General features: G+C 42.7%; 1 protein-coding gene across 1 annotated transcript in view; it reads left to right on the forward strand.

Moving 5' to 3' along the window:
- Bach2 (BACH transcriptional regulator 2) overlaps window positions 1-19009 on the forward strand; it is a 335453-nt gene that overhangs the window by 309232 nt on the left and 7212 nt on the right. Inside the window, exons 5-6 of the mRNA XM_005324699.4 lie at window positions 1498-3096; window positions 15200-15406. Of these exons, the coding sequence (XP_005324756.2) occupies window positions 1498-3096; window positions 15200-15406 (1806 nt within the window). The remainder of the gene's footprint in view (window positions 1-1497; window positions 3097-15199; window positions 15407-19009) is intronic.

Consider the following 19009-nt stretch of genomic DNA (forward strand, 5'->3'; position numbering starts at 1 on the left):
CTTCCAAAATATTAAGATTTAAAATCCTATTCAGTTATGGATCTAAAAAATTTCCCTTACTGGAAGGAATATAGTGATATAGGATTGATGCTCCCTGGAGAATCCTGCACACGTCCTCACTCCGACCACAGGAGGTGGGAAGACGGTGCCATTCATTCTCTCTAAAAGAACTGAAGAGGGCTCCCAGAGGAGGCAATGTCCAAGTTGAATTTTGAAAAATGGATACAGGTCCTTGCAACAGTTTGTTTCTGTATGCTACAGTGAGTTTAATTCATACAGAAGTCAGATCCAAAGCTTACCAGTCTGTCTTTCTCTGCATTCATTCCCCCAGCTGAAATTTTTGATCACTGCTACTAAACCTTCCAGCAAGAGCCCAAGATTGCTGTTTTCATTTTATTTGTACACATGATTTGTAGACCTGCCTCTCCTACTTAGGGGATCAGCAGTGCTTGCAGGAATCTAGAGGATATGTAGTGTCACAGACAAGGGTAAGATCATCTACCCTGAACACCAGAAACTTTAATTCATTCCATCTGAAAGAACAGTGAACGTTAGGCAACATATTTTTAATTGTATAAGTCATTGTGTGTGCAGATGTGAGTATACCAGCTGTACATAAGTACCACATTTTCAATCTGTGTAAAATATAATGGATAAGCAGCAAATGACAGTAGGCTTAGCCCCTGATGATTTACAAGGCAAGAAGGCAGCTGCCTGGTGAAGCTGCTGCTAATAATTAGGGAAGGCATAGCCTGTGTCCTGTGCCACTCAGCAGCTCCAACCATTGAAATGACAGCCAGTTTGCTTAGCTCTGTAACCCCCATTCTTTGTGGGCCAGGAGTTAATTTCTTGTTGAGAACATTGCTTTTGATTGTCATCATCTCCGCTATCATTATAACATCAGGTGTGACATGATGATTGAAAATCCCAAGTAGAAACCATGATGGATGAGCAAGATAGGAGTTGTTTTTAATGTTTCTTTTAACATTGTTAGTGAGGGAAAAACTATTTTTGAAACCCCATGGACTGAGTTTTTAACAGGGCCCTGTTGCCAGTTCTGTGGTTGACAAGAAAATGATAATGCTTTCTTTGGCTCGAGTGAGCTGCAAGAAGTGTCACAGCACTCCCTCCTTGTGGAGAACAGCTCTCAACAGGACTGATTGGGAGGGAAATTAATAGGCTTCCCATTGTTCCATGCATTTTTGCCAGGATATTTCATTAGTGTAAACACTGAACCCGTTGTCATCTTGTTCAGCCACTTAACCCTGGTGATTTTCAATTCTGCTTGTGCCGTGATGAAGTACGGCAGTGGCATGCACGAGACAGGCACTAATTATTGGAAGCAGAATCATTGCTGACCCAGTACGAGATTAACTGCTCCTTTGCAGTCTTTATTGTGGGATATTAGCAGTGTCTGGTTATCTTGCTTCAGTTGAGGGATTCAGGACAATAGCAGTGCTGATGGTAATGTTGGCAATTTCCCTGTTTGTTTTGCAGGTCACTGCCAGGGGCTTTGGGCCGCTGTTACAGTTTGCCTACACTGCCAAGCTGTTACTCAGCAGAGAAAACATCCGCGAGGTCATCCGCTGTGCTGAGTTCCTGCGCATGCACAACCTGGAGGACTCCTGCTTCAGCTTCCTGCAGACCCAGCTCCTGAACAGCGAGGATGGCCTGTTTGTGTGCCGAAAGGACACCGCGTGCCAGCGCCCACACGAGGACCATGAGAACTCCGCGGGAGAGGAGGAGGAAGAGGAGGAGGAGACGATGGATTCAGAGACAGCCAAGATGGCTTGCCCCAGGGACCAGATGCTTCCAGGCCCCATCAACTTTGAGGCCACTGCCATCCCAGTAGCAGAGAAAGAAGAGGCCTTGCTACCTGAGTCCGACGTGCCCACGGACACCAAGGGGAGCTCAGAAAAGGATGCACTGACCCAGTACCCTAGATACAAGAAATACCAGCTTGCATGTACCAAGAATGTCTATAATGCATCATCACACAGTACCTCAGGTTTCGCAAGCACATTCAGTGAAGAAAACCCTGGCAACAGCCTCAAGCCAGGGCTTGCCATGGGGCCGATCAAAAGTGAGCCACCCAGCGAAGAGAACGAGGAAGAGAGCATCACGCTCTGCCTGTCCGGAGATGAGTCTGACATCAAGGACCGAGTCGGGGATGTCGAGATGGACCGCAAACAGCCCAGCCCTGGCCCCGCCCCCGCCCCCACCACCCCCACCGGAGCCACCTGCCTGGAGAGATCCAGGAGCGTGTCCTCGCCTTCCTGTTTAAGGTCTCTATTCAGTATAACAAAAGGTGTGGAGTTGTCTGGCCTACCCAGTACATCTCAGCAGCACTTTGCCAGGGGTTCAGCGTGCCCTTTTGACAAGGGGATCACTCAGGGTGACCTTAAAACTGACTACACCCCTTTCACAGGGAATTATGGACAGCCCCAAGTGGGCCAGAAGGATGTGTCCAACTTCACGCTGGGGTCGCCCCTCAGGGGGCCTGGGTTGGAGGCTCTCTGTAAACAGGAGGGAGAGCTGGACCGGAGGAGTGTGATCTTCTCCTCGAGCGCTTGTGACCAAGTGAGCACTTCGGTGCATTCGTATTCTGGGGTGAGCAATTTAGACAAAGACCTCTCCGAGCCGGTGCCAAAGGGTCTGTGGGTGGGAGCTGGCCAGTCCCTCCCCAGCTCACAGGCCTACTCCCACAGCGGGCTGATGGCTGACCACTTGCCAGGAAGGATGCGGCCCAACACCAGCTGCCCGGTGCCAATCAAAGTCTGCCCTCGCTCACCCCCGCTGGAGACCAGGACCAGGACTTCCAGCTCCTGCTCCTCCTATTCCTACGCAGAGGATGGGAGTGGGGGCTCACCCTGCAGCCTCCCTCTCTGCGAGTTCTCCTCCTCACCCTGTTCCCAGGGAGCCAGATTCCTTGCCACGGAACATCAGGAGCAGGGCCTGATGGGAGATGGAATGTACAACCAAGTCCGACCCCAAATTAAATGTGAGCAGTCTTACGGAACCAACTCCAGCGATGAATCTGGATCGTTCTCAGAAGCAGACAGTGAGTCGTGTCCTGTGCAGGACAGGGGCCAGGAGGTAGGGAACCCACATAAATTCAAGCATGTGACCTACTTTCTCCGTCCTTTGGACTTTTCCCTGCCCTCACCACCACTCCCTGATTGTTCTTATTTGCCAAGGCTAAAGGTGATAGTAAAGGGACTTCCCCCAATCCATGGAGGCAGGATACCCTAAGGTGACTCCAAATTAACCACTTTTGCTTTAAAAGGAACTAAATATTTGCTCTATATTTCAGTACTCAATGAGCAGAAGTAGCTGCTTAGTGAAAAGAGTAAGTCTAATGCATGAAAGTGCATTCAGGTACTTTGGATCCTCCCCACCCCTCCTCCTCCCTTTCTCCTCTCTCCTCCAACTGCTTTGAAAGGATACTGTATGTATCATCCTCATTCTTGCTTTTCACTCCCTTCAGTATGAAGGGAAGTGTAGATTCTCTTTCAGAATTGATTGATTGAAACTAGGTAGATCAACACAAAACAAGTGTTCTCCCAGTACCTTGTACGTTTTCCTTGTCAACAGAAGACCCCCAGGGTCATCCTGTGTGCATCACAATGTAGGTGATGGAATGCTGGCCATCCATTCTGGTCCCAGGGTCACTGCATAAGTGCCTTAGTCAGCACAAATGGCTCATTTCTGGAGTTCCCACAAAATGAGAAGTCATTTTATGGAGTAGTGGTTGTATGTACCCTGAACGCAAAGTGCTTTGTCGATAAAAATATCCAAAGCCTCAGTCCATGTCTCACCACTTGTGATAGAAGAAACAGGGGCAACACCAGCTATATCATGAGCATGACTAAGGAGAGAGAAGAATAGGAGCCTCCATAGGTTCCCACAGTGTCCCCTAGATAAATCAAGAGTCTGTGTCATAACCTGGCACTCTCTGCACTGTCTTGCTGCTGACAAGGAACCAGCCTGAGACACACCTATGCCTCAGACCTGCTTCAGGAACAGGAGTGAGCAAACCTAGCCAGTGACAAGTCCTACACTCCTGTGTCCAGAAAGCACAGAAGAAAGGAAGTGTGGTCCTCGTGAGGCCAGCATACTGGACTCATCTGCACTTCCTGGGTGTTAGCCTCTGTGGGGCAGCAGATGTTAACCTAACCAGACAGCAGAAATGCCACATGGGGTGAGGTGACTTTTTACAGAGCCACGTGCAGTTTATTCAGCCTCCGCAAGATTGGCAGGCAAGAAGCACTTGAGGTTTTAGTTCAGGCATGTTTTGAAAATAGATTCCAGAGCTCCCTGTGCCAACTGTAGAAATGCCCTGTGGTCACTTCCTCTGCTTTGCTAACTAGCCTGTTCCCTGCTACTACTGTTACTACCTAGCACAAATGGAGAAAGACAGAACAACAGAGGATTGAATTTAACTAAGAAAATTATAAAGGAAATATGAATAGGAACTATTTCCGTTCAGATGTACCTTATCCCCTTGGGTTGGGGATGCACCCAGTATCCCAGTCAGATGCACAGATATGTCCTGGCCTCCGGAGGAGTGAGGTTTTGTGAAAACAGGGAAATGTTTGCATTCTCTGTCCTCATTCATTCTTTCCTCCTGACCACAACTTCTGTAGGGTTTGCTTTTTGTCCCCAGAACTGTCAGGCAGTGTACCTGATGCAAAAAGCTCATCACTGGGCTAGGTTCATCCGCGTGACGACTTATCTTGCCCTGTACTCTGTGAAAAGAAGACTAATGCCTGTCCTTTTAGAGAAACCCCACCATTCAGCTCTCAAGAGGTTATGTTTTTATGACATGTGCATACGTTTCAGGAACTATCAGTTTCGGATACAGCTCCTTGTGCCCCTGTAATAGTCCAAAAGAGAGCTTATGTCACTTTTTGGAACTCAGCACCATCAGCAAGAAAGCATGTCTTTTCCACGTTCAGGCCGCATCAACATCCACCTTAGAGCTGAAAATACTTACTCAGTTAGAAGGAAGAATTTTTCTTTCAACCTATAGAAAGTCAAGAATAGGACTACCCTCCCCTAAATAAATACCCCTGCTTGTAATTTTTGTTTTTACTTAAATATGTTGTTGGCTGTGTTAGTCAGTTTTTTGTCACTATGACCAAAATACCTGACAAGAACGACTTAAAGAAGAAAAAGTTCACATTCAAGGCTTATGGTTTCAGAGGTCAGTCTATGATTGGTCAACTCAATTATTCTGGGCCCACGGTGAGGCAGAACTTCATGGTGGAAGGGCATGGCAGAGGAAAGCTCATGTTAGGTAGGAAGTGGAGGAATAAGCAGAAGGAGCCAGGGACAAGATACATAATCCCCAAGGGTATGCCCCCAGTGACCAACTTCCGCCAACCAAACCCTACCTGCGTGCATTTACCACCCATTACAGTATTCCTTTTAAATCATTTCTACAGCAAATGGATCAATCCACTGATTAGGCTACAGTCTCTCATAATCTAATCATTTCAGTTCTGAACATACCTGCATTGTCCAAGATGACCTTGTGGTGGGTTGTGGGGGGGCAGGAGGAGACACATTATATCCAAACCATAACATTTTGCATTCCCTAAGTTACAAGAAAAGAGACATTTGCCAAAGCTCTCTGCCATCTCAGGAGTCACACTCAGCCATTCTTGGTAATTTACTTTGTTCAGAGGAGAAATAGTCAAGCTAAACTTTTTCCCAGTTTGACATTTCAGTGTTCCTAGAGTAGAGGAGGTCAGGTTTTCCAAGAACTGACTGTGTCCCAGGGACTTGGCATGACTGCTCCTCTGGGAAGTAATAACATTTTTATAAGGAGTTATTTTGACCTGGTGGAAGTGTTGTTCTCAGGAATATGCTAAAGGCAGTTCCTTCCCCACATGAATTATAACTTGTTTTTTTTTTTTTTAACTGATCCAGAAGCCAGCATCTGTTAGACTTATTCTGCTTTGACTTGCTGTCATATGGGATCCAGGTGCTTTCTCTTCAGGTAAACCCCAAGGAGACACCAGAGTCAGAAACCAATGTAGGGTTCCTCCATGCAACCCACCACCAGTCTAATACTAAAGGTGTTCCTGCCCAGTCTCTTTTTCTCCACTTTTGTAAGGAGCCAAATGTTAGCTCAAAAGAAAAGGGTCGATATAGCTTATCTTCCATAAGATGTTCTAATTACACCATGTTAAGTAGCTCTCCCATCTCATAAATTTTTAATGTTTTAATTTTAATAAAAATTTTTAATTTTTAAATTTATCATCCTTTTAAACTCTTTCCTAGCTTTGAAAAAAACTTAAATTAGCACAATAAAGTTCTTTATCAATTAAATAATTTAAATAAGTTTTGGGGGGTGCTGTTGATGAAACTCAGAGACTCACACAAGCTAAACATGTGCTCTACCTTAAGCTACACCCACAACTTTCTTTTTTTAAGTACTAAAATACAGAATACCCAGCCCCAAATATACCAAATTTAACAGGATTCCTCTGTGCCTATAATGATATTTATTCACATATTTTAATAGCATTATGCTGTATAATTCTCAGCAACTTCCTTTTCCACATAGCTATCCACTGTGTACATGCCTCTAGTCGATCACTAGTGCCAACATGTGCTTCTCTAATATCCATAGCTCCCATAAGTCATAATTTATTCAGCTATCACCTAGCAACAGATATTTCAATTGCTTCCACTTTCTTCCCCATATAAAGATTGCTCCAATAAACATTTTTGTGAACATATTGTTAGTAGTGGTTCTTTTATTTATGTGGTTTGTAGTCTCATAAGTGAGATAAAGGTTTTACCCTTTTATTTAGACCATCTAATTACCTTGCCAACAAGTTAACAAGTTATAGCAATTCAAATACCTTTCAGCAGGTAAGGAGTCTCTATTTCCTCCATTCTTCCCAGTGCTAGTTATCACCAGTCTTTTTAACTTTTGCTTATTTGATGGGTATAAAATGGTGACTGCCAGTGAGGTTAACCTCTTGTTTGGTGTATATTCACCATTTGTATTTCCTTACCTATGAATTTGCCCATTATTCTTTTGTGGTGTTTAGCTTTAAATCAATTTATAAGACCTTAATCCTGAATATTAGGATTATTATTCCTTTCTCATGGATGTTGCCTTTATTTTCTCCTAGTCTATTTATTATTTATAGTATTTTTTCCATATAGAAAATCTTAAATTTTATCCAGTCAAGGTATCAGGTTTTTTTCTTTTCTTTATGACTTCTGGTTTTGCTATTATTCCTTAAGAAATCAGTTTGTAAATTTTTCTCTTCCAAGAATGAAACAAGTGAACAAGTCATATTATGTAAAAAGTCACAAACCAGTATGCATAACAAGGTCCTAGTTCCTTTCATAAAATACATATAAGAATACAGAATAATGGGCTGGGGTTTGGCTCAGTAGCAGAGCATTTGCCTTGCATGTGTGAGGCACTAGGTTTGATTCTCAGCACCGCATATAAACAAATAAATAAATAAAGGTCCATCAATAACTAATAAAACATTTTTTTAAAAAAAAGAATACAGAATAAGATATAGAAGCAGTACACAGAATAAGATAAGTTGGAAGTAAGGTTTGGGAAAGGGAGTATAGGGAAATTTTCATTTTTGTATAGGTCTTTAATGTTTGCATTTTATGTATGTATGTATATCTGAACACACACACACGTTTATTTTTTCATGGAGTCATATTATCTATACCATAAAATTCACTGTGTTAATCAGCTTTTTATTGCTGTGACAAAATACCTGAGAAAATCAACTTAAAAAAATAGGTTTTTGGCTCATGGTTTCAGAGGTTTCTTCAGTCCATAGGTGCTTGGTCCCATCACTTTGGACCTGTGGTAAGGCAGAACATCATGTTGAGAGGGTATAGTGAAGCAGAGCAGCTCACCTAATGGTGGCTAAGAAGCAAAGAGAGAGAGAAGAAAGGACCAGGCACAAGATATATCCCTCCAGGATATACCCCCAAGACTTCCTCCAACTAGGCTTCACCACTACAGTTTATACCAACTCCCAATAATCCTTTCAATTATGAACTAATCAACAGATTAATCTATTAATGAGATCAGTGCCTTCATGATCTGATCACTTCTCAAAAGCCCCACCTCTGGATTTTGCTGCATGTGGACCAAGCCTTCAACACATGAGCCTTTGAGGGATATGTCATATCCAAATCAGGACATTCACCCTATTAAAGTGAATAATTCAATAGGATTCAATATATTTACAGTTGTACAGACTTCTCCAAAAAAATTTCTTCACCCCAAAAGACAACATTGTACCCATTAATAGTCATTCCTATCGCCTACTTCCCTCAACCCCAGGCAACCACCTTCAGTCTCAATGGCCTTGTCTGTTGTAGACATTTCATATGAATTGAATCTTATAATATATGGACTTTTGAGTTCAGTACATTATTCCTTTTTATTGCTGAATAATATTCCATCATGTGGATCCATTTTGTTGAACCATCTGACATTTTGTTGAAAGTTTCTCTGGTTGAGAAACTTTGGGTTGTTTACATTTTCTAGCCATTACCAATAATGCTATGATGAGCATTGAGTGTGAGTTTTTCGTAGACATGTTTTCAGTTCTTTTCATTGTATATCTAAGAGTGGAATTACTGAATCATATGATAACTCTATATTTAGCCTTTTAAAGAACTACCAGACTGTTTTTCTAAGGCAGTTGTAGCATTTTACATTCCCACCAGCAGCATATAAGGGATCTGGTTTCTCCACATCCTCACCAATACTTACTATTGTATGTCCTTTTTTTATTGTAACCCTCTAGTAAATGTGCTATGGTATCTCACTATAGTTTACACGTGTGTTTTTAGAACTTGAAAATTATAGAGCACACTTGAAATCCAGGCTACTTGGGAAGCTTACACTTTTCCAAGTAGTAAGCTTCCTGGTAAAGCTGTTTTGTACCCAAAGTGTTTGTAATTGTAGATTTAGTTTTGTTTTTTTTTTAATCACTAGACAGTAGATTAGCATTAATTAATTGGACTCAATTTACTAACATGATTCATGTTGAGGGGATAAAAGTATATGAGAGTGAATGTATGGGGGGGGGGGGCGCATAGGGAGAGAAAAGAGAAAAATTCCCTTCAGAGCAAACACTGAAATGGTACAGAAGAGCCATGTCTTACTAACTCCTCCTACCCAAATGCTGGCTTTGACACACACTTTGTATGTAAAATTTTTACAATCATTTTTGTGGTTTGGTGAATCAGGCATGTTTTTAGAAGTGTCTGTAATTGGTCTGCTTTATAAAAAGAAGACCTTGCAGGGCAGTGTAGAAGTTGGTCATATTTCTAATTGCAACAGTGTTTCCATCTTGTCTAGAACATTCTCAACATCTGGAACTGCAAAGAGTACTGTATGCCTAGAAGAAGAAACCAAGTGACAAAGATAGTGGGAGCTGATAGAAATAATAATACTACATATCAACAGGCAGATCATGTTTTTCAAAGCACTTTCTTCAGTTATCTAATTTCATTCTTTATAGCAACCCTATAGGCTAAGTAGGGTAACTGTTACCTCTGTCTGGCTCACAGATCTTCAAACAGCATTAGGACAGAGAGGGTGACCTGCCTGAAATCACACAGCTCATAAGTTTCAACATTAGGATAAAATCCACAAATTGTGCTAGAAACTGGACCACAAGAATAGAGAGTAGAGGGACATTTCTTAGTCGGAAAGGAGATCATATCATTGGCACCTGCTCAGTACTGAGCTGGCTGCCTCCTTTCACCAGCCCTAGAATCATCAGTCCAGTGAGCATCTTGCTGCCTCCCCAACAGCTCACCAGGACAAGAGACTTAAAGAGCACAGATTAAAGGCTTCAAAGAGCAGCCTGTACATCAGTGTCTCAGAGTATCTTATTAATATGGCCCTACTACTGCAGCTTCCATTCAACATCTGATAGTGAAACTAAAATTGGAAAAAAAATATTCACAAACCACTCTTCCAGTAGGAGTTCTGAAGCAAAGACATGCATGTTTGGGTCTGTCACTCCAAAATTTGCAGCTCGGTCTTCCTTTTCCAATAACCCTTACCCAGCAAATGAAAAGCACCAGGCAAGTAAAATGTGTGTTCAGAGGCATGGTGAGATGAAATGGTACCACTAATTGCAACTTCTTTTAAAAAATGTGCAGAGCAGTCGGGCATAGGGGTGCACACTTGAAATCCAGGCTACTTGGGAAGCTGATGCTGGAGGATGACAAATTTGGAGGCCTGCCTCAGGAGCTTATCTCAAAATAAAAAGGACTAAGGATGTAGTCCTTAAAGAACCCCTGGGTTCAATCCCCAGTATGGAAAAAAAAATTGCTAAACAAACAAATATCGTGTAGAAATCCATGATCCAAGAGAGTTGTCATTTGGGGATGGGAACTTTTTCCTCTCCTTTTGTCTCAAATTTAAATTTTGTGTAAGAAGTTATATTTTTTTTTTCATGAAGAGAAAGGGGGTAATGACTTTGGCTAAAGAATTCAGGTAGTTGTTGGCAAGCTGTTGGTTGAGAAGGGAATACTGGCATTGGGTGGGGAGGCACGGGTCTGGCTGCACGCTCCCCTATTCAGGCACTCTGTCCAGCCATGCAGACAACACGAAGGAAGGACATTTAAGGTTTCATGCACCATCTTGATATCCCAGCTTTCTGCCACCCTTTGTCAGCTCCTTAGGCTAGAGGTCCCTGGGCATGCTGCAAGAACCATCCACTTCACTGACTGCTAAAGAGCTGGAGCCCCTGGAAGATTTAACCCTCCTCTGGACACTGCTTAGGGGAGATAGAGCAAATACCATCCTAAAAACCAATTTCGAATCCGTTTCCTCCTGTGTGTTCCTGAGGGAAGAGAAGAGTCAGCACTTTGCCAGGGCTGGGTAAAATCAACAGTAGCTTATTGTGCAAACCATGACAGCAGCCAGTAGTGCCCTCTTTGGTCCTTGACTTGCTGACCAGTGGCTGCTCCTGAGTGTCTGAGCTCTTCTCAGAACCAAAGCAGCATACTCATGGCTGAGGAGAATCAGCACTGACGAATCCCACCCGCATTTCCCCTTTCATGCTGCCTGCCTGCCTGGAGCCACATGTGGCTGGCAATATATAATTGGAGGCCCTTCAGACAGCTGTTGGTGATAGTAGGCAGGGCTCTTCATCTTGTCGGGTTGTCTGTTCTGCACTGTTCGTGAGGTCTAGTAAATGAAAACCGAATCACTGATGAGAAGTGAAATTCTGGAAGAATTAGTGGATGGAGGTCCAGTAAGATGTTAAGCCCTGTTGGGCTTATTTGTGATGTAGAAAAAGAGGACAGCCCCAGTCTTCTCCATGTGTTTCAGCTTTCCAAGCCCCAGTGGAATTCATTATTTGACTTTTCTGCCCCCAAGTGGGGAATGCTGAGCACCCAAGAGTCTGTGAGTAGAATATTCTCCAGGCGACCGAAGGACTGATGGCTGCTCCTCATCTCCGGGGAAGATGCTCATTGGCTCCAACTTGCCACTCTGAAAGCAATAAAGAGATGTGGTCAGGCTCCCACTGTGACCCTCCAGGAACAAGTCAGGGGCCTCCACCTGCTAATCAGTGAAAGTTCTTCCTTGCCGAAGGGATAACATCTCTAAAAAGACCCAAGAGCAAGGGATTTCTTTTGTTGTTTTGTTTTTCCCACATGGAAGAAAGTCTGTCGTTGACTATTTTCTTTTCCTGTGACCCTTTTTAAAAAGCAGCTTGAGTTGCAACAGCCCTGCTGAAATTTCATACGGCCTTTTGCTTCAAGGACTTTGAAACTAGGATTGTTGATTTTTCCCTTTTCCTGCCAGTCCCGTGTCCTGTCTCCCTTGTGTTTTATGTTTACTGTCTAGATGACTTTAAATACAGAAGCTCTTGGTTTGGAAGCCCTTTTGACTTCCCTGTGGCCTGAACTATAGGTATGTTTTCTTTCTGAAAACAAGTACACACAATTTGGAGCTGAAGAATGGCTTTGTTGTCACCAGAGGGGGAACCTCCAGGAGCCCCCAAAATGCCACAACCCCTGCTGTGTCGAAACATCCCATGTCTCCAACAGACAGACCTCTGTGTTACAGAGGCACTGTCCAGGATTTGAGTGTCTGTTTGTTATCCAAAGGGTATAAAAGGGAAATCAAACATTCTTTCATATCATTATAAGCCTTGTGCAAACACAGCCCCATGGACAAAGGCCTTTCCCCAGCCTGTAACAAGGAACTGTTTGTCCTGGCTGCCTGTCTTTAGCAGTTGGAGCAGGGCTCAGCCCAGAATAGTGTAATGTGCTCTGCTGTGATTTTGCTTTCTTGGGCCAAAATTTTACAGGTGTCATGGGACATGGTTCACCATGTGGAAGTCCAATCAGAGCACCCATTGGGAGCCCTTAGTAAATGCCACATTGAGCTGGCTCAGAGGTAGGAAGTAAACTGACAAGGAAATTGCACCCAACTACAGAGAAGTCAAATGATCATTTAGGGTGGTTGCCTTTGTGCATGAGGATTAACTAACCACCGATGATGCCAGGATCAGGAATCAGATCTGCCAGTATCTGATGCAACCAAAGAAAAGGCTTGAGCTTAGGCTAGAGTAGCTTCTTCACCTTCAGTCCCTTGAAAGACACCACATTAACACAATAGCATCTGAATAGTAATGAGGGCTTGATTCCTTTACCGTAAATATTTCGATTCATTAAACCCAGGCTTGTGTGTTTTTCTGGCTGCTCAGATTGAGTCTTCTAGAGCTGTGCTGTCCAGAACAGTAGCCACACCCTGCATGTGGCTAGAGAGCTCCTGAAAGGTGGCCAGTCTGAACTGTGATGTGCTAGAATGATAAAATGTATACACATATATGTATGTATATGCTTTGAGTGTTTGAATTTTTTTTAATGTTAAAGATTTCTTATAATTTCTGAATTAATTACATGTCAGAAATATTCCAGCTCTGTTTGACTAAATCATATTATTAAAATTAATTTCACCTATTTATTTTTACTTCCTTTAATGTGGCTACTGGAAAATTTAAAATCACCTATGTGGCTGCTATTCCTGTTACATAGCCCTGGTCTAGCAAGTGAATGAAGTGTAGGTTTGTAGTGCCATCTGCTGGCCCATCCAAAGCAGACACGAAAGTATGCAAAAACTCAGCCATCTGAGCTGGTAACATTGTGTTTCCTGGACAAGCAGTTTGGAGCCTTCCTTTCTTTACCAGGAGTTCCTGAAACAGGACCAGAATTTAACCCAGAAATAACTGAATTGTCAATAAGAGCCTTAGAAAGAGTGACAAACCGCTCAAAGGTGCAGGACTGTGTTCTTCACCTCATGGGTGCTCAGAAGGCCCTGGAGACAGAGAACTTTGGTTCACTTCTCACCTCTGCAATAGAGGCTCTTACATTTTTGCATTTTCATTGTTTGTTATTCTCTTCCTTAGAAACATTTCAGCCAGCCAGCTGCAGTGGTGCATGCTGGTAATCTCAGTAACTCATGAGGGTAAGGCAGGAAGATCACAAGTTCTAGGCCAGCTTGGGCAATTTAGCAAGACTCTCAAAATACAATAAAAAGGACTGGCAGTGTATCTCAGTGGTAAAGCACCTCTGAGTTCAATCCCCAGTATTGCAAAAAAAAAAAAAAATTTTAATTTTAAAAAGAGAGAGAGAGAAAGAAAGAGAGAGAAAATAAAAAATATTTCAAACCACCTCAGGATTAGAGTCAAGCATTTAACCATACAGGGAAAGCACATCTATCCCTCAAGCATCTTCTCTTTAGCTAATGCTTATTTACCTTGACTTGGCAAGAGTTTGAAAGTAAGAATCTTATGGACAAAAGTACCTACATTGATTATATATTGCTGTGTAATAAGTCATCCACAAATTTAATGGTTTATACAATGATCCTTTAATATCTCTCAGAGTTTCTGGGAGTCAGGAATTCAGGAGTGGCCCATGAGCAATACTGACTGAGGATTTCTCATGGGGTTGAAGTGGGTGTTCATCTGAAGGTTTGAGTGGGGCTAGAGAATCCATTTCTTGGTAGCCCATTTACATGACTGTTGAGGTGAGGCTGGCTGTTGGCTGGAGATGTTGGCTCATCTCCACATGGGCTTGTCCACAGAGCTGCTTGAGCATTCTTATGACATGGCAGCTGGTTTCCTCCAGAACAAGTAGTCTAAAAGGGCTAAGGAGAAACTGCATGCCTTTCTGGCCCCGGAAATCCAGTGAATTCTGTTGATATGGCAGGAATATGCCTCACACTCTTGATAGAGGAATGAAAACATTATGTTGTAATCGAAAATGTGAGATGTTATAGCCATTTTTGGAAAACACAGTCTGCCAAAGTACCTAACACACAGTTACAGTGCATAACACAGGACAGCTAAAAAGCATACCCCATTTTGCAGATGAGGAAATTGAGACTGAGAGAGACCCCCTTGTCTGAGGTCTCATGTCTGATTAGAAGGAATAAAACCCAGTTCTGACTCCTAGTCTACATTGGCAGAGCCTCTCCAAGTTATTTCTTGCTTGACATTTTTGCTGTTGTGACTAAGAATCATGCTGATTGTTTTATCTTTCCAGATCTTCAAGGTAGGAATGATTCTCTTCATTCGAGTGTTTTGCATAAGTTGTTCAATACTATCTCCCTATAACTTGCCATTTTATTGAGTTATGCTATATGTCTGTGGCTGAAGGTTTTGATCTTCATCTAGATATATACTGAGTCCCTCTTGTAAAAGCACTATGGTAATGGGAGAAAATGACACAATTTCCGTGTAATTTGCCTCAAAAGTTTTAGGAATAACAACCACGTTGTACTTGTGTGTTCTTATTCTGTTTGATTACCCAAATATTTCATTTTACTTGTATATAAAACAGTTATGTGTCCCCACCCTTCTCCTTGGTAAGCACCCGCAAGATATAGGAAGTAAATACGGTCAACCTCTGGCTTCTGACTATAGCTTTGAAGACAACCAACTTGACCTATTCAGTTCTACCTCTCTACTATCCAAATTCTGGCCTTGGATTGTGTCAAGCTGAAGAAGAGAGAGGCCACAATTAATTGCATCTTGCTTTCAGTAGTTCCCCTATTACCTGGTGATCCTAAAAAGAGCAGTGACATGCTCTGATGTTCTGTCAGAATTAAAATTAAAATCCAGATGCTATAATCTTTCTCTGTTTTTCTTGGTTTCAGGTTAAACTTCCTTTTCCTGTAGATCAAATCACAGATCTTCCAAGGAACGATTTCCAGATGATGATTAAGATGCACAAGCTAACCTCAGAACAGTTAGAGTTCATTCACGACGTCCGGCGGCGCAGCAAGAACCGCATCGCAGCTCAGCGCTGCCGCAAGAGGAAACTGGACTGTATTCAGAACTTAGAATGTGAAATCCGCAAATTGGTGAGTTGACCCATCAGTTTGTGTTCAGAAACCGAAGTGCCCAGGACTGATGTAAATTTATAGGAGTGATGACTGGAGAAATAGAGAGAAGGGGCACCCTTTGGGGAATTGGATTTATTTTTAAGGAAATTTCTCAACAGAAATTTTGCATTGTGTGTGGGTGTGTAGGTGTGGAATCATGTGTCATACCCTTCAGTCATCCATATAGAATTTTTTAATTTTCCATTTGATATGTAATAATAGCAGATATTTATTGCGTGCACTAGTGGACTAGGTATTCTTCTAAACTATTTTTGTGGATGATCACATTTAATCTACACTATGACTTAGATACTATTTTATCCCCATTTATAGAGGAGGAAACTATGATGCAGAAAGATTAGGTAAATTTCCTTGGATGAAAACCTAGATGTCTGATTCCAAATGGTGTTATTTTACCACTGCTTTCTCTGCCTCCCAGCAGAAAAGTATAGATGAGAGATAGGACATCTACCTACAGAGAAGCAGTTGCTTAGTGAGATGATCTAGCACCCTTTGCAGCCCCAGGTCCTTGATTTTGCAATTCTTCTAAAAGTGGCTGCCATCTCTTCCCTGTGCCTGAAAATGTTTTATCTCAGGAAACAAATTCCCATCTCCCAGGCTCCTCAATGCTCAGAGTTATGTGTCCCCACCCTTCTCCTTGGTAAGCACCCGCAAGATATAGGAAGTAAATACAGTCAACCTCTGGCTTCTGACTATAGCTTTGAAGACAACCAACTTGACCTATTCAGTTCTACCTCTCTACTATCCAAATTCTGGCCTTGGATTGTGTCAAGCTGAAGAAGAGAGAGGCCATATAATGTGGTCAAGATCTAAGTTTAGGTTCTCAGGCTATTTGCAGCAAATTCATTGCCTCATGAGCAATGATGAGATATTGGGAAGGCCCAAGGAAGTATTGTATAATTTATTATTAAGATAACCTTGGGGGACTGTAGCTCAGTGGTATAGTGTTTGCCTAGCACATGTGAGGCATTGGGTTCGGTCCTCAGCACCACATAAAAATAAATAAATAAAATAAAGTTGTTAAAAAAAATTAAGAAAAGATAACCTTGGACTTCAGGGGTTTGCTGTTGTTCTTGTTCTTGTTCTTGTTTTGACATGAAACAGGGAAAATCTGCCCATGGTCAGTAGATCCCATCACTTGCAAAGTAAAGCCAAAGCTCCTTAGAAAGGTCAATCCTTGCTAAGGAGCAATCCTAGTGGGAGGCTGGATAACAGGTACCAAAATAAATTGCAATGTTCTACAACTACAGAACTATAGTTCATAACAATTTATTATTTATCTTATAAAGAACTGGAAAAGAGGAGCTCAAAGTTTCCCCCAAAAAAAGAAATTAAAAGTGGTTAAGGAAAGAGAAATTCAGGCTAATTAGCCTGAATTGATCATTCACATTGTATTCCTATGTTGAATTAGCACATTGTACACCATAAATATGCACATTTTTAAAGACATACCCTGCCCTCCATGATTCAGTTTCTAAACTGTCCCTCTGACATCTCCTTTCACTGCCTTCTTAGGATTCAACCCCTAATGATATCAAACTGTCCATATTTAACCCACATCTCCTGCTGTTTTATACTTCTGCATTCATACCTACTGACTCCCCTCTACCCTGGACATTCCTCTACTTCTTTCTTCTCAAATTATCTCCCTTGTGCTTTAAGAATCAGGTCAACTCTTCAGGAAGTCTGCCTCTGCTGAGTCTCCAGTTAGACTGAGACCTTGCCCTGGGAGCCCTGATCTGCCCTCTCATTTAGTGCTTATCATTCATTCTTAGATTATTTGTGCATGTGTCCCCGCCAACGCCAACCCTAGACTGTAAGTTCCTCAAGGACAAGACAGTGTCTTGATCATCTCTGAATCACCAGCATTGGCCCACTGTTGGCTTTTAAGAACTTACTGGAAGTTGTGACAATTTAGGTCAGAAGATTACAAATTTTTTGTTTTCCAAATTTTTCCTTAGTGTTTTCTGTTTGTTTGATTTATGTGTGTGTGGGGGGGGGGAGGTGTTTTGTTCTTTACAGTGCTAGGACTCAAACCCAGTGCCTTGAATACGTTAGGCAAGAGCTTTACCACTGAGTTATGTCCCCAGCTCCCATTGTTTTAACACAAAACATAACTTAAACCACATAAGGAAGCAGGGTGTTCCTGCTGGTGATTGTGGATCTTCTGAAATCCTGGTGGGCTTAGATCACCAAGACAACCAGGTACAAGTCTACAGGGTCACATCTCTATAGTAATTCTTGCTCTGCCCCTCTCATCAGGTGGTAGAGAAAAAAATAATCCTGATTTTAATAACATTCTGCTGTTATAATTGTGTAATACTGAACAAATAACAAAATCTGAGAAACTATATAGCAGATATCTAAAGATGAAAACTATATAGGCAAATATCTACCTTTGCTGGTATTGTTCGGTGGAAAAACCAAGAACTCCTAGTTTCTGCACCACTTTCTGTCGACCACTTAAATACTATGCTGTGTTCCAGTGCTAAGAGTGCCACACGCTCATCAATCTGTGTCTGTGATTTAGAACTTATGTTTTTACCCAAGGCGTGACTCATGCTGCCTTTCCTGCAGAGCCAAAACTCTCACAAGGGGCACCTCATCTTCTTTCCCCTAGAAAGTGGCCCAGACATTTTTCACAAGTGGTGTGTGCCTTGGCCACGCTGCTGTGGCAGAATTGAGACTGAGATTCCTTTCCTGGTGGCTGGGAGTTGCTGCCCCTTCCTTTGCAGGTTTCTAGGTTCAAAGGAGAGGGAGGGGTCCAGGTGACCCATCATGCATACAAGACTCTCTTTGAGACCAAGAGAACTCCCTTGTTGATTTATTTCTTATACAGGGTCCTCCACTCATTTGCCTGACCCAGTGACAGAGATGGCCTGGGCAGGCAGGACAGCTTCCATCCCCACCCCACTCACCCTGCACAGTCCGCAGCAGGCCCCACACTCACTTCCCACACCCACACCGTCTCCCACACACCCGCCACTCCGCTTCTGCAAACTCGCATAATGTATTTCTCTCGAGTTGCACTTGTACATCTGTTTATTTTTCATTTTTAAAACATGTTTTCTTGATAAATTTATAAATATTTTAGCAGGTGCCCTTTCCCCATGTAAATCTCTCTCTCCGACACACATGCCCACGCTGCCTGCCAGATTGTATTCTTGTTACGGCACGTGCAGCTACCACATCGGAGACTTGCTCCTTGTGCATGCGATGCCTGCTTCTCTCTCCCTCCTCTTCATTTCCCTCCCTTCCTCCCTTGCCCTTCCCACCCGCACCAGCAGAGGGCTGGCCAGGAATCCCTTCACACTGCCTCAGGCGCCTGGTTTCCTCATCCACTTCATTATGTGCAACGCATGGACCTCGCACAAACACCGATGGTAAAACCTTAATTAGTCTCCTCTCTGGTGCTACACTCATCTCTCAGAGGAGGTGATAAATTTTAGTAACAGAAGCGCGTATGTGGGATTTGACTTAAGGAGAAAAACATCTCAGAATCGTGGGCTAGTATGTCAGGACTCAGGCTCCACGTTTCTGTCTTCCTGTCCTGCGTCCAGG

Source organism: Ictidomys tridecemlineatus, chromosome 8 (assembly GCF_052094955.1).
Source record: "Ictidomys tridecemlineatus isolate mIctTri1 chromosome 8, mIctTri1.hap1, whole genome shotgun sequence".
Lineage (NCBI taxonomy): Eukaryota > Metazoa > Chordata > Mammalia > Rodentia > Sciuridae > Ictidomys > Ictidomys tridecemlineatus.